The sequence below is a fragment of the Carex rostrata genome, chromosome 3 (assembly GCF_964058835.1).
Source record: "Carex rostrata chromosome 3, lpCarRost1.2, whole genome shotgun sequence".
In the NCBI taxonomy this organism is placed as follows: domain Eukaryota; kingdom Viridiplantae; phylum Streptophyta; class Magnoliopsida; order Poales; family Cyperaceae; genus Carex; species Carex rostrata.
Genome location: NC_135920.1, coordinates 9,997,956 through 10,019,052, shown reverse-complemented (window position 1 = coordinate 10,019,052; position 21,097 = coordinate 9,997,956). Strand labels below are relative to the sequence as shown.

The following is a 21,097-nucleotide window of genomic DNA, read 5'->3' as shown; positions in this document are numbered from 1 at the left end:
TTCTTGCACAGTCAGTATAAATGAATGTTATAGTATAATGCAAATTGTTCTCTGAACTTTTGAGAGGATCGTTAAACAAACAACGTCATTTGATAATTTCAACATAAGAAAAAAAGAAAACGTACTAAGTTAATTCATCTACTAACAGTAAGAGAACTCTCATTTTTTTTTTCTCTTAACAAAAAGTGAATTTTTGTTTGATAAATTCAGGGCTGCTAATGAGCGGCAGCCCCCTGTTCATACCAGGTCCGGTTCAGAATTAAAATGAACAAGGCCTTGTTCATGATCAGCCCGAATAAAAGAGTTCTTGTTCATGATCGGCCCATTCTTTATTGTTCATAACAGAGTTCGGTTCGTAACTGAGCCCTGTTCAGAACAGGCCCATTTCAACGAACTGGGCTAAATAGTGGACAATCAATCGGGCTTCTGCGGAGTGCTATATGAAATTGGTCCGGGCCTTAAGTACCATACGCAAGTAGCAACTAGCAACTAGCAACCTTTATCCAGCGTCCAGTATCAATGAGCAGATTTAATTATTTTTAATTAAAGATTTTCAGTAATTTTAGTAACATAATCCAGAGATTTTGTATAGTTATATTAAAGATGGTTTAATTTAAAAATCACCAAAATGAAACCTGAGTTCATCGACTTCTATTTAAAATTCCAAATCTGAGTTCATCTATTGTCCCTGAACAAAAGCTTCTCAAAGAATCAACCATAATATATCAATTTTTAACATTCCACACTTCACAAAAACAAAATTAAACCTAAATTATAAGGTTCGACCAATAAATTTAATCTCTTCTACATCCAGAGATGACCCTTGCTCCTCATCTACCTCTTGAAAACGACTTCAATAAAAAAAAAAAGCCCTTTCGCATCCTGCGTTAAAATGACAAGCATGCTAAGATATTAGGTCTATTTAAGCACTGAATCTATAATGCATTACAGAATCTTTCACTAATATCTGCTAAGATATTAGGTTTGTTTAAGCATGCTATGAGATATTCAAGTACTTGACCCGGTATCACTCATTATACAATTAAAACTCTTATACACTCTTGAGTCTCCTTTGTTTATGTAAACTCACAAAAAATCTCAAAGGGTCTGTTTTGGTTTATTTAAACTCACAAGAAATCTCAAAGCTTGATTATTAACTAAAACAGTATACAAATACTAGATGCAAAATTTCAATACCAGTACTTTGGTTTCTTAATAATTCTTAATACAAGTGCTAAATGATAGTATTTACTCTAAAAAGAGGAGATGGTATTCACCTTTAAGGTGCCTGCATGAATGGACGGAATTGCTCCAAGTCAAAGCCACCGTCAATGGAATAAAACCAATCTCTTGAACAAATAAGAGCCTGGATGGTTTTGGCATTCATCGAGTTGCGCGAGTGATCCGTCAATCGACCAGCTGCACTGAACGCCGACTCCGATGCGACGGTTGAGACTTGAACTGCCAAAAAATCTCTTTCCATCTTTGCTAACGTCGGGTACAAGTCCGAGTTTCTTTTCCACCATTGCAGAATATCAAAATTTTCTTCATCACACTCAACCACAGCTTCTTCCAAATAGTTGTCCAACTCAGATCTCCTTGGCCGCATATGACGTTTTTGAAACTTAAATTCAGATAATTTCATATCAAACTTTCTTTTCCCCAATGAACTACTTTCCACTTGTGGAGACCCGCCACTTGTCGCTCGGTCTACATTGCACATGCTCGCATAGTCATCATAGCATTTTCTAAGTGATGAGCGCACATCTTCCAATCTTTTTTTGTACTCATCGGTCTCATCTCCATATGCATCACCCAAAAAAAATTCGATGTCTTCTAACTTCACCCGAGGATCAAAAACACAAGCTAATATGAGTATCAAGTTCGGGTTTTCCCAATATTTGTTAAACTTTGGTAGCATCTTTTGTGCCAAGTCTTGCAAAGTTTGATTGAAACTCATATAATCCTCCATCAACATAGCACCTATAGTCCACACCTCTTTCATATACAAGTGTGAACATGGTCGCCTCACAGTGGAGAAAGTTTTCGTAGCATAAAAGAACACCTCTAAAAATTTGGCCAACTCTTTCGCCTCCTTCCACTCATCCGAAATAGGAACCTCCAATAAACCGTCTTCTCCAAACCATTAAGGTATGTTTGAATTTTAAAGCTTCCTAAATCATCTCGTATGTTGAATTCCACTGAGTTGGGCAATCTAGAGTCACACCCTTCTTTTCTCCTAATTGAAGCTCTTTTAAGATATCATTGAAAAATTGGAGTCTCTTGCCACTCGAAGCTATTCGCCGCAGTATCTCTCTAATTTTCTTCAAAGCCTCTGAAAGAATTTTCATGCCATCTTGCACCATTATATTTAAGACATGGGCTGCACATCTCGTGCATGTGTTCCCCTCCAAAAATGCTATTATACCCGAATTTCTCCTCTATACTTTCTATCGCATTATCATTCACTGTAGAATTATCAAGTGTAATCGTGAAAATCTTAGCATCTAATTTCCATTCAACTAGAATTTTCTCAATTAAACTTGCAACCGCTGGACCCGAATGCGGGTAAGACATTTGTCTGGAACCAATAATCTTCTTTTTAAAGTTGAAGTTCTTGTCGATAAAATGTGCTGTGAGGCACAAATATCCCAAATTCACACTTGATGTCCAAATATCGGCCGTGAAAGACACGCATGAATCTAACTCTTCGAACTCCTTCCATGATACCGCCAACCCCTTCTTATATACCTCCACACAGTCATTTCTTAAGGTTTGCCGCCCAACGACCTTGTATTCGGGTCTAAGTGATCTCATAGATGCTTCAAAAAATCTGTTCTCAATGACGGCAAATGGTATCTCAGCATCGATAAAAAGCAGTGTCATGAGGCTACGGGTCACTTCAGAATTAAATTTGTAATTGGATGTACCAAACATATCACTATCTTTACCCAATCCAAATTTTTTCCTTTCTTCTTCAATAATTTTTTTGCAAGCATCTTTGATATGGCGACATAAGTGTGTTGTTCCCGACTTAGGACCAGTAGTAAGCTCCGTGCCACAATGCCTGCACACGGCTTTTGTTCCCACTTTATTAAAATAATTCCACGCTTCTGATTTCAACCGTGAATTAGTTTGCGTTACTACGACCGGTCCACTCTCGGACTGAACACTAGCATCGGGATATTGGCTCTCGGATTGCGACATTACCTATAACATTAAAAATAGTTGCAATAGAGTTAAGACCACAAAGGGATTCAAAATTAATATTAAGACAATGGAGAAAATCTTTGGCAAAATATTTATGCAAGACAATTTTTTGTGTCATTAAATTATTAAGTTTAACCAATTTATTCTATTGTCATGAAATAAAAACCATAAGCTTCAATTCATTGGGAACAAATAAGGATGGCAGTTGATACTGACAAGGACTAGATTGCATGAAAGACGCCTCTGAATGTTGACAAGAATTGAATTTGCATCTCTTTTGAATTGTTTCGTTTTTTATATAACATGAACATAAAAAACATATATAAGACTCTCAAGCTCTGTACCACTCTTTTTAGTACCTATACTAGTCATCATGTATAGAGCGACACTTGCTGATACGTGTAACCACCCCAAACTCTCTCAGTTTTCCTTCCCATCAACTCTCTCAGTTTTCAAATCACTTAACAGTCAACTCTCCGTACTCTATTAGATAATTAAGTAAGGGTAGCTACTAATGCATGTTCTCAGAGTCAGAGGTGACTGTGTTGTGCATAAGCAGTAATCTCTAAATTGAGTATCATTTAGGACCATAAAATTTTGGTACTTATGCATCACTGTCTATTACCTTTTAACAAGCAAAAGTCCATGGAGAGAGGGCAACCAATTAACTACATGTTTAGGTTATGAACCAACAACCATTTAGTTATGTTGAATACAAAAAATAAGAGAATCACAACACACACAGAGTGCCATTCTGTTTAAAGGATTTGTGCTTATTACTGCATAGTTGAAAGGTTGCAAGTTAAGTGGTGAAATTATATCAGGTGAAAAGTCCTTACCAAATTAAAAACCCAAATTGTAGATGTGCATTCAGAATTCCAATTAAAAACCCAAATATAAATTTTTACAACAAATAGATTCCATTAAGAGTAGAAATTGAAATCACTAAAAAAATATTTGCAATTGCTCAAATAAATGGGGCCTGTGTGTTGGGTTTCGGGGTAACCAAAACCCGTTTAGGCTTAAGTTGCGGAATGACTGTAGAACAAAAATTTCTACGGCCAACTTAAGCTCAGGATTAAACGGGGTATGTCAGGAAACTTTCCAAGGCTGTCCACCTTCAGTATTCCTTTGGCATCAAAACCCAATTTAATCATTTTTACATATATACTCCATGATTGATTTCTAAAATTTTAATCTACTTACCAATTAAATAGATTAATATAACATATTTATACCTTGTTTCCAAATCACAGTTGGAATGCAGACCGAGCGAGTAGAGCTACATCACGGGAATGATTCTCCTCGGAGCATCAGACGTCTGATGCCTCTATCGGTTATCCACCAGGACTAACCGGAGAACAGTTTATTTCTTTTACCAGAAATACTATAAACCGCGGTATTATGCAAAAATACTATTTACGAGGAAAAGACGAAAACCCGTAAACACGAATTTTCAGCTACTCAGTTTCACAAATAAGCAAAACTGACATACCGCGAAATTCAGGAAAACACTATTCATCAATCCCATAAATATACTTCACAACAACCCGCAAGATTATACGTCAACTACGTATAACTTTCTTTTCTCAACCGAAACACTATTTGGGAGAGAAACCGAGAAAGAGAGAAAATACCGATTCGTTTCGACACGAAACGATATGAGTGAATTAGTGATTTTATCTCTACCCCTCCACCCTTATTTATAGGCATTTGTGGCAGTTGCCAAATTACCAAAATACCCCATGAATAGTAAGGAGGTGTGAATAGTAAGGAGGTTTCAAAGTGAAAAGACCAAAATACCCTCGGTGGATAAGAATGATGACATGCCATGTGGATAAGGATGATGACATGTAAAAAGACCAAAATGCCCTTGGCCCGAATTCAATTAACATCCATATAATTATTCTGAACAATTATATTTCTTGCGGTTGTTGTTTCGGTAACTTTTATACAACGTACCTACGTTTATAAATTAACTGTTATTTTTGCTTGTCATTTTATATGACATTTATAATTTAATTATAACACGTATAATTAATTATAACCATCTTATTATTGATCATAACTAATTTATAATCAATCACAATAAGATTCTCCGATTAACACCTATATGGTGTGACCCAATAGGATCTGTGTTATGTTGGTAAATAGAGTTAAAACTGTTTTAACTTCTATAATCATGAGCGGTATCTGGCAGTATACATCATGACCATCCAATTACACAGATGATGCTGTACTGTACAATATCACGATCTAGTAAACTATTTACTTGTGTCTGTTCTTCTGTCTCATAGCTATCAGATTAGTTTCAAGGTAGATGTGTGTCATCCTTGCTAACTGAATCTTTTCTTGATCTTGAGCAGATTATCAAATATAATCACTCTTGTAATTATACCGCTAGCAGATAATCTTACTCTATCAAGGGGCCCAGTGATGCTATAGCTCGTATAAAATACGAGGAACAAATAGTACTCTTGGTAAACTATCACTTCCTCAGCTAAGCTATACATATGGAAAAGCTACCGTTATGACTGCTTTTTACGGACAGCGTTAGATAACAATCAAACATACATATTTCTCAGTGGGAACGATAAATACCTCATACTGTAAAACCTGACACTGAATGAAAACATAAATGACACGAACACAATTCTATTTAATGTTTCATTCGGGGTCTGTCAAATACCATGTTCCTAGAACATGTATCTATGTGATTAAAATGACATCTCGTGTCAGGTGGTTTGTAAAACTTAACCATCTTTTAATCCACATACTAACCTTATCGCGGTAATTAGTGTTCCTGCTAATTACCTTCGTCAGTGACTTTTTAAGAGTATATATCATCTATATTATGGAGTTTCACAATTTCAGTCATGAACTCGAAATGATCCATAAATTCAATAATACTCAAGGCAACAAAATGATATATAAATAAACATTCAATTCATGAACAAAGCTTTATGATAATTTATCGTATTATTGACTTCTAGATTATTACAAACTAACACTGTGTAGCGATAAAGTGGAGAATAACTTACCGGACAGGGGGAAGGAAGACCGAGGAAGGAGAGAGGAGGATGGCAGTGAGGTCAGTCAGGTGGAAGATCGATGAGAAGGACGAGGGAAGGAGGACCGACTGGAGTAGAGTCGGCGAGGCAACAAGAGGCGTCGGACGGAGGAGAAGCGGCGCCGATGCGAGCAAGCGAGAGTTGAATAGAGGCGAAGTGATGAACCAATCGAAACTAGAGATTTGGCGAGCAAAAGAAAATGAGATCGATGGCTGCTCAAACAGGCTTGTCCATGAACAACTCAATGGACAGCTCAACGGGCTGTTCGGTAATCAACCAAATCTGGTTCGCCTAAAAAATTTAAGTTGAACCTGGACTGAGCATTGAGCCTTGTTCAAACCACAGCTCGTTCAACATTCAAATATTGAGTGCTCAGCCCGTTTGTCCATGGGCCGTGCTGTTCATGTAGCAGCCCTACTTTGATTGATCTTCATAAGATAAGAATACAGAGTTGCTCTCAGATGAACAACGATCGTCAGAGCCGAATGCAGCACTGCATTTGGTGGAGCAGTTCCTCCTTCGCTGCATGCGCCACCTCGGACCTAGTCTGTCATCTTCCTCCTCGTGTGACTCCTCGTACTGGAATGAGGTGTGAGAACTGATGCTGCAACCACAACTGTTGTCGTTGTGTTGAGCATTGCAACAGCACACCTCAATGGTGGTAAGATTGCCGGCACCGTAATATTTATCATCGGCCATCGTCATGGCCTTCATCCCAAATGCTTTCGACGAACGAAATGAACTATTATCTAAATTTAATGATTTTTTTTATAGAAACTTATTACAACTAATTTATTAGGTCCGTAATATTATCGGAGCATGAGCCTGATGCCATTAGCGATTTGAATTAGCAAACTAATAGGGCCATGTCCCCAAGGCCCTTTTAGCTTCAATCTAAGCTATGAACAAAGCTGGAATTCATATCTCATTTGGAGGCCAGCTCGAGGTGAAAATGCAAAATCTATGATTGAAGTCCATAATGATAAAAGTCCAGAACCGGCCGACATAAATGGGTCGAGGTGTCCATGCATACGACTTAAAGCCATGAAATTGCCCCTCGGACGACATAACCGTTCACGACGTCGGTTACGATATAACTGTTCACGACGTCGGTTAAGGCATAACTGTAGAGGAGATCGGTTATAACGTGACCATGATCACATGATCTCATAACTGTTCCATGAATTGGCTTACTCCCTGCATGCGTAAGGCAGTACATAGGTCTAACTATATAAAGCCCTTCCTTTGACAGAAAAAGAGCAAACACAGAGCAATACACACTCACACAACTCGGAGATAACACAAGTTAGAGTTCAATATTTCCGAGATCTTCCTAAGTCTCAAAAGTCCTTTCTCAAACCTGAGATCATCCTCTGATCTCACAACCACCACCTCTCAGCCTGCGACTTCAAGCAGGAGGAGCTCAATTCAAGCCTTTTTAGCATACGACCTGCTGTCCCGAAATAGCCCATATCACAAACCCTCTGTTGTAATTTCAATCGTTTTCAGAGCTTTGAAGTGCTCATAAACTGTATTAGCTATCAATTAATTTCTAAAAGGCGTGAGCTTGTCTGCGTGATTTTATTACCTGGAACATTCTTTTATACGGACTGTGCAAAAAAGGTGAACCGAGAAGAATGGATTTTCTAATTAGAAGGGAATAGTTGTCTATTTTAATTTTGTAATAATTGAATAAAAGATTAAATAAACAAAATGGGATATAAGAAAAAAAATGTTTAATTTGTATGAAAATATTAACTATTATAGTGTTCTCATGAGAAAATTGACTATTTTAAAAGTCTGCATGACTACACCGGAAATTTTCACTTCAAAATATAGGTATGAGAGAGTCAAATTAATTGAGGGATAAATTAGACATTTCGCTTGCGCTTGTTATCTATCCCAACTCCGGAAAAAAGATAAAAAGTTGGACAGAGACCAAAACCCTACGTAATAAACCTTGACGAAAGCGCGACGGCGGGGGCGGCGTGGTGATGGCCACCGATGAACCAAGACCAGCGACGAAGGATAGAAAGAATAAGAGGAAGAAGATAAAGAAGGACAAGTGGGGCCAGCCGTTGCCTCCAGAGTCGGAGGAGGGAGAAGCAGAGGAGCAGTTGGCGCCAGTGGAGGCAGCACAGGCCCCGGAGCCTTCGCCTGCATTTGGTTCTGGCGGAGGGGAGGATGCGTATGAAGCGAATAAGGTGGTGGCAAGTGGGATGCCTTACACGGCCACAGAGGAAGAGATCAGAGAGCTGTTTGAGGAGTGTGGGCCCATACACCAGCTCCAGCTGTCGCGCTTTCCTGACACCGGCAACTTTAGAGGCCTTGCTTTCATTACTTTTGAGGTATCAACGTATTCATTTTTTTCTAACTCGGGTTTCTAAAACTTGTATTAGCTATCCATTAACTATTAAGTGAGGTTGATTTTATTGCATTTCAACTGTTTGATATAATGCCACTGCAACCTCTTGTTCTGTGTTAAGATGATCATCTAGAGAAGACGCACTTGTGTACAAAATTGTTGCTTTGTTAACTATGGAAACAATGTAAACTTAAGTGTTATTGGCAATTTGACATGGTGGATGTGTACCAGTTTGATCTCAGGGTCAGTACTGGACCTGTCCAGCTGTTCCAGTTGAAGAGTTACCATAGTGGATCTGTATCATTGTGTTCTTGTGTTCTTTTGGTACATGACCTTTCCATTGTTTATATTCTGGTAGGTACCATAGTGATATGAATCTCTCCGGCTGTTCCAATTAGGTTGTTACCATAGTGGATCTGTACCAGTTTTCTCATGGTTGGTCTGTACCTGTCAGTCTGTTCTAGTTGAGTAGTCACGGAACTTAATTTTTCTGCTGTTTTTTTTTTAATGCCAAACCATTGCACTTTGTATTAATTTAGCTGAGATAATAATATTTTCATGGGGGTTCTTTTTTCCACTTTTAGAGTACTAATTGTACTTCAATATGTTCCATTGTATCAGAGTGAAGCAGCAGCAGTAACTTCTCTGAGTCTTGATGGGACCAATATGTAAGGACTTTCTAAGAATAAATCTTTACTTTTTTTTGTTACACTAATTGAACTACCTTCCAATTCTAATGGTTTCCATTTTCTCCATCCCAGGGGTAACCGATTTGTAAAAATTGAGAAGTGCAGGATGGACCTGAAAAGAAAAAGAAAAAATGAGTTTCTAGCTGATCCAGAGAAGGCAGAAGGTTGCCTTTCTGTATATGTCGGTAATCTATCTTGGGAGATAACTGAAAAGGACATCAGAGATTGCTTTAACACCTCAAATATTTCATCTGTTAGATTTGGGTTAGATAAAGCTACTGGAAAATCTCGAGGATTTTGCCATGTCGATTTTGAGGATGACAAGTCACTAGAGAAAGCAATACAGAAAAACCAAACTGAACTACAAGGGAGGCCAATGAAGATTGCTTATGCTGTGAGCAATAGGAGTTGAATTGCTCGGACTGCTTTCATTTGTTGTACTTGTATGAATGATTTCTACTTGGATATTCATATAACTTCTTTAAATATATTAATCTCACTTTTGTTACTGTCTAGTTCATCTTCTATCATTTTGAGAAATTTGCTTCGAGGTTCGTACTCTTTAAAGTGTAGATCCCAGATCTTTTAAATAGAAGTCTGTGTCTACGTTATTGAAAATTGGGAAAAAAAAAGAAGAGCAAACACAGGTTTATTGGTGCATTTGGTCAGGGTTCTATTAACTGCTTTCTGTTGGCTTAGCCTAAGAAATTGTATAACATCTTAAATTAAATGGGGCAATGTTTTAATTATAATTTCTTCATCTCTGGTGTGACTAAGTTTACTCTATTAATACAATATTTTATGCTTTTTTTAGTTCTCTCCGTCGCGTCTACCTTGTAATATTTTTATCGCTAATGGCAAATTGAAAACTGAATCACCTAAATATCCCCTCCGCGTATCCTCTCAGATTTTGGGGGGCAGTATTATAACAGGACAAAAGATTTCGCCAGAAAAATCTAAACTCTGGTTTTCAAAAGCCACACCTCTTGCGCATATCACAATGGCTGTCAGAATCTTTGGCGCAGGTTTTGCATCTCCTGAAGAGAAATACCTAGGATGTCAGGTCAATGTCTCAAGTCCGACTGCATACCGACACTTCATTGAAAAAATAGATGCCAAGCTTCACACGTGGAAGTCTCGGCTTCTTTCACAAGCAGGTAAATTAGTGCTTCTGAAATCTGTTATGGAATCAATAGCCATATATCACATGAGTTCTAATATGATACACAAATCGGTGCTGGACAAGATTCAGTCAAGGTGTATTCAATTTTTTTGGGGTAAAACAAACAAAAAGTCAATTTGTTATGTCAAATGGAGTGACATTACCCGACCTAAAATTGATGGAGGTTTGGGGCTTCGAAACTTTCAGATTTTAAATACAGCCGTGGTACTCAAGAATGTCTGGAAAATCGCCTCAAGAAGTGAGGCTCTATGGGTCAAAGTGGTGGCAGCCAAGTACCATCCGTCCACATCATTCTGGCACATAAAAAGATACTACACTTGTACCGGCTTTTGGAGATCAATTATGGAGAACAGGGCAATTATGTCAGCTAATTTAAAATGGATTTTGGGAGATGGAAAATCATGTCCTGCTCATGACCAACCTTGGTTTAAGGCATGGAGCAATTTAAATGTCCCTAAAAATCAACAGATCCACGAATATGTGGCTGACCTTTTTAACAGAAGCCTTCAAAATTGGGATTTCCAATCACTGTTGCATTTTGCGAGGCCTCTCCTTGCACAGCAAATTTTGTCAGAGCATTCAGGAACTATACTTCAAGAAGGGATAAAAGACAGGCTTATGTTCACATGGGCACACAATGGAGAATTCTCGGTCAAACATGCATATAATATGGTAAGGCAGCTCACTCCAGACAATACGCGTATGATCTCAAAAGAGGAACGTCAGACATGGAAGCGCATCTGGAAATGCAAAGGAATTACCCCTCGAGTAAAAATCTTTCTATGGAAAGGAATGCATAATGCACTACCTACGTGTGCGGCTCTGGAAAAAAGGATTCCGAGTATTACTCCTATATGTAAAATTTGCAATTCAAATACGGAGAGTGAGGTGCATGCCCTTTTCCAGTGCAGCCATGCTAGAGCAACCTGGTTTTCTTCACCACTAGGGTTAAGAGCAGATGCCGTGCAAGGTATGAATTTCAGGGAAATTTTACATGAACTTTGGCATCAATTGGATTCGATTGAACTGACCTCATTTGCATCCATTGCTTGGCATGTTTGGAAAGCTAGGTGTTCATTCATATTTGATAATAAATCATGTCAACCTCACAATACTCTGGATAATGCTTTCAAACTGATTGACATGTGCAACCTGAGTGAAGAAGGTGTATCTAAAGCAGGTAAGCCGATTAGGGCTATCAGAGAGTGCTTGTTGTTATCTCAATTAGGGGGAGTCCTTTGTTGGGTAGATGGTTCATTTGCAGATGCAGAGCATGGTGGAGTAGCGCATGTTGCCATTTTGGATGATCAACTACACTGGTATCAGGCTGTGTACCTACAGAATCCAACTTCACCATTTCAGGTGGAAGCAGAGGCTTTACTCAGAGCAATACAGGCAGCACATAGTAGACACCTGGAGGAATGCACCTTTCTTTCAGATTGCCAACTACTGGTTAAAACAATTGAAGGGAGGAAAAATTGGAAGGCAGCACAGGTGGTAGATTGACGTTCATACCACCTACTGGAAAAGATTATGCTGCTGCTGAACAAACAACCACTGTATAGCGTACAATATATCTCTAGAGAAGATAACACCCAGGCCCACATCCTTGCAAACCTGGCACGTGCTAACAAGATCTAATATGAGGGATATACTTATCCTATGTTTAGGAATATTTAGACAAGATAGAAAGGGGCTCTAATCTCATGTATAGGTGTTACGGGAGAATATTTCTTTTACCCTACTTAAATGTAACACCATGTATTTCAACCTGTTTTTAATATAATGTGTCTACAGGCTTTGAAAAAAAAAAAAGAAAAAAAAAAAAAGAAAAAGAAAAAGAAAAAGAAAAAGAAAAAAGTATTATTTGTGCTTATTCGGAGATAGCGCGGGGACCAGTATTATTTGTTCTTTAGGATTCTGAGATATCTCAGAGGATGTGAAACTATGAAAATAATTCTCCGGTTTAAGCAAATATGGAAATAAGTTGAAAATGGGTGGAAATTTTAAAATTTTGAAACTTTTTTGAACATTAATAAAAATTTCTGCTATAAACTAAATTATACACTTAAAGGAAATAATGAAGGGATTTTAAAAAGAATAGTCCGTCCTATCTTTTTTTGTGGAATCTCAACATTGCAACATGTGAGAAAAGAAATTTTAAATCAAGAATAATGAAAATTAGAAATAGCAAAATACGAGACTCACATGTAACACAATTTAAGATTTCTTGTTTCCATTTTTTTTGTTGCAACAATTCACAACTCTAAAGAATTAATCAAAATATATCCTTGATATATAGATGAAAGAGTAAGGCTTAGATGCTATGGATGGTATAAGGCCTTCTATACTATTGCTTTAAAAAGTTATTGTATAAACTTCAAACTTCGATCTAAGTAGCTAACTAAATTAGTTATATAATAAACTTGTAGAATATCAATTTTTATTATTTTTGAATTTTTTTTTTACTATTTTTTATAATTCATGAAAGATAATTTTAAATTATTTTTTTTTGTCATTTTTCATAAATCATAAAAAATAGTAAAAAAAAAATCCATACACTTACTCGATAAGTCATTACCCTATCCTATATGTATGAAATAGCTCTTAGTCATACACTTGATAAGCTAAAGAAAAATGTTCTTATTCTATATTATGAATTTTAGAGCGAGAAATATATAATTTTAAAGTTTTTTAACACGAAAATTTCTCCCAAAAAAATAAATATATATACGGAAACCTTCAAAATCTCATTTCATACCAAATTATTTTGTGTTTTCTATGAAATAAAATGTTAAATTATTTAGTATTTTCTTTCTATCTAAAAAAATGAATAATTCAACGTTTGAATATATTTCTTACTACAAATCAGTTAAATTCTGTCTCTTAGGAAAAATAAAGATCTAGTCATTATTAATATTAATTAATTATCCAACCAAAGTTCAAATTTTGAACTAAAACCTGTTACATAGTTTCAGAAAACGACTCATCAATCACAGGTCTTAAAAACAGAAAAAAAGAAAAGACAACATTAGGTAAGGAAGAAATGATACAAGAAAATAATGACAAAAGTAGAAAAAAAAAAAAAAAAAAGACAAATGATGATCATCCGTTAGCCTAAGGGTGATCGATTCGTCTGAACTTCCTCTAACAATGCAAGATGTTTGTTTTTTTCCTTTGATATCTAAATATTATTGTACATCACTCTTCATAGAATATATTGTGAGATGAATAACAACTCTCTTGTGTTTTTGTCTTCTTGCTTGGCCGTCACCAATTCTGTAATATCCTCTTCGAAGTGCCCCAATACCGTTTGTGAAATGGAGACTATTAAGAACCGTTGCATAGGCTTTTTCAAAAACTTTGTAACTTTTGACACTTTTGGTGTCACAAATATGAAATTTGGGAGCTAGACTTCTATATTTCTCTTAAAAAAAAAGAAGAAAAAACCCGTTGCATAGAAGTTAAATTATGTTAGCACCAGAAAAAGCTAAAAAGCCGGCTAATTTTAATTTTTGAACGCAAAATAATTATAATTCAGCTTCTGTGGTACGAAATGAGATTTTGGAAGTTCGGGGGTATAGATTTAATTATATTTAATGTTACGAAAGAAAAATAAATTTGAATGAAAAAGAGAGGAGAAAAATGGCTGGAAAAATAGAAGGGACTTTTTTTTTTAAATAAAAAATCAAAATTAGATTAATTTCTTAAAATGGAAGTGCCGGCACGGAGAAAAATGATGGGGCGAGATTGATAAGGTAATTTAAGGTATGATATTTTTGAACTTCTAATAATACGCCCTGGATTGTATTTTAGGAAAGTATGGTATGTTCTTACTTTAGAAACAATAACTTCCAGTTTAAACATTTTGCATTAATTACTAAAATTAACTAATTGCCTTTTTTACAGATCCCAACTCCGCAACCCGGAGCGAGATGGTTTATCACTGAGTGAGTGAGACCATTAAGCTAATCTATTACTTTCCGGATCGGGCACGCTTCCAGCTAACCACACGTCCGCACCTCACCCGTTAATATCCGGATCTTTTGTAGCAGATGAGATTCACAATAATGTAACGAGTGTTTGACATATGGTTCATGTTGTGATGTTGACCTTGCTGCGATTCCTCGCACGCTTATAATTTGTGTACTGTTTCAGAGAATCACGATACCATTCTGAAAAGACCCCCACCGTTAAGAGTGCGTATCCTCTGAGATATCACGTATTTTGCGTGACCGACGTGTCCGGTGCCTATTCGGGCGACGTAGATTATTTGAGCTTCGAGATTCGCGCAGAACTTATTGCAACGGTTGAGATTTTCCAAAATGTCACGCAAAATACGAGATATCTCAGAGGATGCGAATTTCACCGTTAAAATCCACGTCTTACCGTTTACCTAATATAGAAGAGAGATCTAAATTTGTAAACGGATATGTCCATTTTTTAATAGATTTGTTATTTATAGCAAGTAAAAACAATAGAGAGAGAAGCGCGGGAGCGGGTAACTCTATCCCTCTCTCGATATAAGCAACGGATCTTCCAATCTTTTTCAATTTAATCCTCTCAACTTATTGAACCTTGCACTCAACCCCCTCGACTTGATATAGAAGAAGAAACAAACAAACAAAGAAAAGAGACATTTCCAGGCTGCCATGGCTTCTTCCTCTTCCCCATCTTCTTCTATGGAAAACCCTAGGTCGAAGCCAAACCCCCCTTCTTGCTCCCCTAGACCACCTCCCCATCTCTCCACTCCACCTCGCGTCCAATCGATCTCGCCTTATTCTAGAACTATCTATAGCGACCGCTTCATCCCCAGCCGGATCGGCTCCAACTTCGCTCTGTTCGATCTCGCCCCGCCTCCGCCGCCCTCTTCATCTGTCGCCGCCTCATCCTCGGATTCCACCAGAGATGATTTCGGATCCGGGTCTTATTCAGCTCTTCTTCGATCCGTAATGTTCTCACCTGGTACACCCGATGCAGCCTCGCAACAGAGGGTTTTGTCCTCGTCCGGCTCGTCTTCTTCGTCTCCCTCCAGTTCCTCTCCCTTTGCTACTCCTAGCAGAAATATCTTTCGCTTTAAAGCCGAGATCCCAAGAGCTACAAGGCGAGCGCTTTTTGAAGAGGATTCGCTCCAATCAGTATCTCCGAGTAGCTCGAAAGGGCCACGAAAGGTGCCCCGGTCTCCTTTCAAGGTAATGTCTTCCTTCGTTCGACAGAGGAATTTTGGTTAATTATTTTTTTTCAACTCATGACTTGATTCTTCTTTTAACTTTGGAATTCAGGTGCTCGATGCCCCAGCATTGCAAGACGATTTCTACTTGAACCTTGTTGATTGGTCGTCTCATAATGTTCTAGCTGTTGGATTGGGGAATTGTGTCTATTTGTGGAATGCTTGTAGTAGCAAGGTAATTAATTTGTTTCATATTTTGTTCATTTTCTTTTGTATTTGTTCCTGCCTTACTATTGCAATATATCTAACCAACCATTTGAGTTTGCTTCAATTAATGCAAAAAAGGTTCCTTATTTAGTGAAAACAAACCTATATTAGTGTAAAAGGTATATTCTGTTATTTGCATGTAGATACTATTAGTGGCAGAAAACATACATGCCCAATAAACTACGCAACCATTCTAGAATTCAATCGTGATGTGGTGAATGAATGGTATTGTTTCGTACAGGTGACAAAGCTGTGCGACTTGGGTGCCGAGGACAGTGTGTGTTCTGTAGGGTGGGCCCAGAGAGGGAATTATTTGGCTGTAGGCACAAACCTTGGAAAAGTTCAGGTACATTAGTGCCTCTTAATTGCTAATACATATTATGTTGCAGTATGCTTTCGAGTATACTTTAGTTGAATACTTTTATACATATTATTAACGATCGCAACTATGATAGCCAGTATTAGAGTGCTTCTATCACCTAAAACTTCACGACTCAGATATCTTTATTGGATCAACCGTAGAATTCTTTCTTGAGATTTTCTATAGTGGACACTCAAAACTTTTACATGGTGGATGCAATAATTGAAACCATAATTGAAACCACCTACATATTTTTTTAATTTAGTTTTAGTTTGGAAGGTCAGTCCAAAGAAGGTACACTGGGATAAAGGGCAATAGGGTTCTGTTTTGACCTTCAATAAATGAATAGTGAGATTAAATTCAGTTCTTTTGGAGGTCTGTGTAAATAGATTTCGAGGTTCACTACAGAATATGCCTTCTTTCCAATTATAAGGTAGCTCTAGGTGGGAATTCTGTCAGCCGTGTTCTTTCTGTACTGAACCTAACATTGACCTTAAAATCATAATAGAATTGTCCATTTTTACTAACCCTAATGCCGAAATTCTTTGACGTAGCTTATAGCATTGGTTGGCAATATTTATACCACAGTTTGATGAAGTTATCCTAAATAATTAAACGAGTTTGTCTAGTTGGAATCTCTAGGGCTTCTCTTTTGTTATACTCTGTCTTTAAGCATTGAATTTTGGAAAGTAAAATCTACTACCTGTTATATTTTGTTGTCATTTAGTGTAATCTTCGTATAAACCCATATCAATTGTGCTTTGTTGTGCTTCTCAGTTTATCATTTGCATTTTTAATTTTTGGCATTAGATATGGGATGCATCCCGGTGTAAGAGGATACGAACTACGGAGAGCCACCGATTGCGTGTTGGTGCAATTGCATGGAGCTCATCTCTATTATCATCAGGAAGTCGTGACAAGACCATTCTCCATCATGACATGCGTGCTCAGGATGATTACATTAGCAAACTCACCGGTCACAAGTCTGAGGTAACTAACTTGATGCCCTTCATTCTCACATGTATTGGTCATAGTTGAAATCTATCTGGCCGGATACTGGATTGAGCTTCCTTGATGATTGGATATAAAACTTCAGCTATGTTGTTTAGTATCATATTATCAAATCTGCTTAGTTTACAAGCAAATTGTTGGCTTTGGGGAAGAATGTTTATAGTTTAAAGGAACTGTAATTTTACTCTAAAATGCAATTTTCTGTGGAACTAAAAACAGGTTTGTGGGCTAAAGTGGTCATATGACAATCGTGAACTTGCGTCTGGAGGAAATGACAATAGAGTAAGTTTCCAACCTTTTTTGGCTTCATTACTGTTTATGTTATTCACAACTATTCTAATACTTTTTTCGGTTAAAAGTAACTGATGTATATTGACATATTGTATCACTGTTGGCACTTTGTAGTATATATAACTGATATATATATGTTATGGGCAATTTCACAAAGGTTATCCTTTTTATATGATAAAGTAACCTTGTTGAACTGTCAAAATACCATATACACAACAGCTACTCTGCTGAACCAGAGCAACAATTTAACCCAATAAACTTTCTTACTTTTTATATGATAAAGTAACAGGCTGTGCTACCTTGCATCTGTTGGTTGCCAATAAACCTTCTTACTTTCTGTTAGAATCTAACCATTGAAAAAGATAGATTCGTGTTGTGTATTTAGAAATTATAAGGGGGCTACCTCTGATATTTTCCATGTATCTGTGGGGTTTATGATTAATTTTTCAATGTAAAATCTTTCAGTGTGTTAAAAAACTGTTTTTTATATTTATTCGCAGCTCTTTGTGTGGAATCAGCATTCAACACAACCAGTGCTCAAGTACTGTGAGCACACAGCAGCTGTAAAGGCTATTGCATGGTCCCCTCACCTACACGGTCTCCTTGCATCAGGTGGTGGAACCGCTGACAGATGCATACGGTTTTGGAATACAACAACCAACACACATTTGAGTTGCATGGATACTGGTAGTCAGGTACCATAATGATCTTTTAACTGAGCTTTATCTTCTTCAAGTTTCAGATTAGTCAACAAGATTGAATGACATTATTATTATTTTCTTACTGGAAAATTGGGAGATAATAACTGGTAACAGAGAGAATTTATTATATTGCTCGAAAACTTGACATTACAGATGATTAATCTGCTTTGGAATTTTCTATTCTAGTACCTGCTCTGGAGAGAGATGTAATCTGGATTTATTTATGCAGGTCTGCAATTTGGTATGGTCAAAGAATGTTAACGAGCTTGTTAGCACTCATGGATACTCGCAAAATCAGATTATTGTTTGGAGATACCCCACCATGTCTAAGGTAACAGAAAGTTATTAAAATTATTTTGAACGTTATGTGTAATTTTATTTATTTATTTTTTGTTGACTCCCAATTATACTCTGTTGCAGCTGGCAACTCTGACAGGGCATACTTACAGAGTTTTGTACTTGGCCATCTCTCCTGATGGACAGGTTTGATATTTAGACTCTCTTAACATTGGAATGAATTATTTTATGAATGATATTTTGTTTTCTTTGTTTATTTTCGTTCTGAATTACGCTAATCTCATTTTGCATCAATTTTCAGACTATAGTAACTGGTGCTGGTGACGAAACTCTCAGGTTTTGGAATGTTTTCCCTTGTCCTAAATCCCAGGTATGTACTTGCAGCACATATGTAATCCAAGCGTTTACTACGTTTGTTTAACTGAGTAAAATAGCTATCTAATCTGGAAAAATGCAATTTTTTTAACAAACAGACCACTGACAACCTAAACAACATTGGGGGAACTTCCTATGTCAGAAGCTACATCAGGTGACATCATCAGTAGCAAATGGCCAAAAAAGAGACTTGTTCTACAATACTGATTGGCAACTCTGATTGAGCTGATTAATTTGGAATTACACGAAGGTGCCGAGAAGATTTTTGTGACTATATAATTTGGGGAAGATTTTTCTTTCTTTCTTTCTTTCTTCTCTTGTAATTGTAGATATCTTTTGCCGAGAATCAGGTTAAAATAGGAGGGGCTGTGCTGTTCAATGTTGTAACATCAATTTCAGCATGTGTACCATTGTCATGTAACCCCTTCTACATTTATTATATTTCTTCTCAAGTTAGTCTTTTGTTGTGGTACTTGTTATTATTTCTATCATTTTATTATGCTTGTTGTCCATATGTATGGTAAACATAAAAAAAGGACTACATTTTCCGAGATTTCAGATAACTCAACAACATTGTTAATTGCGTTTGCTTAAACCCAGAAGACAATTAAAGTTTGAAAATAAACGATCAAGTAAACATATTGACCGGAATTTCTGTGGTTTTTGGGCTAGATTGATTCAGCTTTGGACTCTTTTCTGCGATATATTTTTGTTTTATTTCTTTCCTTTGTTGTGGAACTGCACAGACAGAGCCTTGTTTGGTCCAGGCAGGTGCAAACTGATTTCATTTCACAGTGCCTATTTCTATAAAATCTAGGGGTGCAAGATTTTGGAAATATTACTGGACTATCGGAAATCACGGGCTGTGCTGTATAAGCAACTTTGAGGCCTGGGCTTTATCATCTGATAGGTTCAAAAATCGAAATAATTAGCTTAAGAACTTTAATACGGACTTTAGAAAACATTTACTTGGTTAATTAAAGCGTTCTCTCTCATAAGGTTATATTTTTATACTTTCCTTTTCAATCGACCGTAAATCACAATCAGTCGTAAAGAAAAGGAATGTAAACCGACAAAACAAGGAAGAAACGTGTTTCACCAGAGAGGACAGTTGTTAATGTCAATTTTAATTAACGAGACAGCACAAGGTAACGGTGCATGACAGTCGCTTGAGGTGTGATCTTAATTACTCTATGGCTAATTGGCTATGCTATTGCTTTTATGTCTTTTCTGTAGCGTTGCCAAGTCTAAAATCCATGATTCGTTTGTTGGGTATATGTTTTGCCATCCCACCTAATGGTGCACTACTATCCATATTCCATACAGGTACTTGTCAATATATATGTCGTTTCTGTGGAATATGTTGCTTATTGGTCAATTAATTACTACCTTAATGGATTTCTTAACTACCGGTTAATTAAGTCGCTCTTTCATTTACCACATTCAAAATTAATGCATATAATATAATGCAACGTAACGACGTCCATTTTTAGTTTTCTACTATAATAATCCTTAAATAGACCTTGAGCTCTGACACTCACGTACGTGTAAGTTACATATGATAATATATATATTTTGTTCTTCTATTTTACTCTTATATATATATAGAGAGAGAGAGAGAGAGCGCGCGCGCGCGCAAAGCTAGGGTGTGATGTGCTCACCAAGTGGGTTTGGTGAGCACAACTCCAAAAGTATATCGAATCAGTTTCAAACAATAAATCCAAACCGTTAAAATCCATGTAGTTCATGAGTGATGCATGTACATGCAAAATTTTGAAAGTTTCGAATTTATTTTCTACAAGATCAAGCGGTCAAAGAAACGGTGAAGAATGAATATATAAAACAACTGAGTGAGTCTATGGTACTATGCATATCACGGGTTGTTACCGTGCTACGGCTCTATATTCGAGTTTTCAAATCCTAATGGTCGATCTGAACCGTTCATCTTGTTCTCCATATTAATATGTGTTTGGAGACCAAATTTTACATTTTTTGAAATTTTTTTACTATTTTTTTAGATATTTAGAAAATCACTTGATCTGAAAATTCTGGACCATCCAAAAACAGTGATTTTCAATAAATCTAAAAAAAGTAAAAAAAATTTCA

General features: G+C 36.8%; 3 protein-coding genes across 3 annotated transcripts; 2 read left to right on the top strand and 1 right to left on the bottom strand.

Annotated features, from left to right (window-relative positions):
• Nucleotides 1–1,279: 1,279 nt before the first annotated feature.
• LOC144551845 (zinc finger BED domain-containing protein RICESLEEPER 2-like) lies at nucleotides 1,280–3,207 on the bottom strand. The gene is made up of 3 exons (XM_078299943.1): nucleotides 2,448–3,207; nucleotides 2,228–2,335; nucleotides 1,280–2,133 (listed from the first exon to the last, which is right to left on the bottom strand). Exons 1-3 carry the CDS (start codon nucleotides 3,205–3,207, stop codon nucleotides 1,280–1,282), a joined length of 1,722 nt encoding a protein of 573 aa, XP_078156069.1.
• A 4,976-nt stretch (nucleotides 3,208–8,183) lies between these two features.
• On the top strand, nucleotides 8,184–9,850 carry LOC144551381 (phragmoplastin interacting protein 1-like). The gene is made up of 3 exons (XM_078299324.1): nucleotides 8,184–8,629; nucleotides 9,268–9,314; nucleotides 9,408–9,850. The coding sequence occupies exons 1-3, from the start codon at nucleotides 8,276–8,278 to the stop codon at nucleotides 9,745–9,747; spliced, it is 741 nt and encodes a 246-aa protein (XP_078155450.1). The 5' UTR covers nucleotides 8,184–8,275; the 3' UTR covers nucleotides 9,748–9,850.
• A 5,201-nt stretch (nucleotides 9,851–15,051) lies between these two features.
• Nucleotides 15,052–19,444, top strand: LOC144551380 (B-type cell cycle switch protein ccs52A-like). The gene is made up of 10 exons (XM_078299323.1): nucleotides 15,052–15,710; nucleotides 15,801–15,923; nucleotides 16,197–16,301; nucleotides 17,127–17,306; nucleotides 17,547–17,609; nucleotides 18,119–18,313; nucleotides 18,549–18,650; nucleotides 18,740–18,802; nucleotides 18,918–18,986; nucleotides 19,090–19,444. Exons 1-10 carry the CDS (start codon nucleotides 15,171–15,173, stop codon nucleotides 19,147–19,149), a joined length of 1,500 nt encoding a protein of 499 aa, XP_078155449.1. The 5' UTR covers nucleotides 15,052–15,170; the 3' UTR covers nucleotides 19,150–19,444.
• The last annotated feature ends 1,653 nt before the right edge of the window (nucleotides 19,445–21,097 follow it).

Excerpts from the sequence above, each read along its gene's own strand:
- LOC144551845 (XM_078299943.1), bottom strand. The coding sequence starts at position 3,207 with ATGTCGCAATCCGAGAGCCAATATCCCGATGCTAGTGTTCAGTCCGAG. Across the intron at positions 2,336-2,447 it reads GAATGATAATGCGATAGAAA|AGGCTTTGAAGAAAATTAGA; the intron begins GTATAGAGGAGA and ends AAATTCTTTCAG. Across the intron at positions 2,134-2,227 it reads TCAATTAGGAGAAAAGAAGG|ACGGTTTATTGGAGGTTCCT; the intron begins GTGTGACTCTAG and ends GGTTTGGAGAAG.
- LOC144551381 (XM_078299324.1), top strand. The coding sequence starts at position 8,276 with ATGGCCACCGATGAACCAAGACCAGCGACGAAGGATAGAAAGAATAAG. Across the intron at positions 8,630-9,267 it reads TTGCTTTCATTACTTTTGAG|AGTGAAGCAGCAGCAGTAAC; the intron begins GTATCAACGTAT and ends CCATTGTATCAG. Across the intron at positions 9,315-9,407 it reads AGTCTTGATGGGACCAATAT|GGGTAACCGATTTGTAAAAA; the intron begins GTAAGGACTTTC and ends TCTCCATCCCAG.
- LOC144551380 (XM_078299323.1), top strand. The coding sequence starts at position 15,171 with ATGGCTTCTTCCTCTTCCCCATCTTCTTCTATGGAAAACCCTAGGTCG. Across the intron at positions 15,711-15,800 it reads TGCCCCGGTCTCCTTTCAAG|GTGCTCGATGCCCCAGCATT; the intron begins GTAATGTCTTCC and ends TTTGGAATTCAG. Across the intron at positions 18,987-19,089 it reads TCCCTTGTCCTAAATCCCAG|ACCACTGACAACCTAAACAA; the intron begins GTATGTACTTGC and ends TTTAACAAACAG.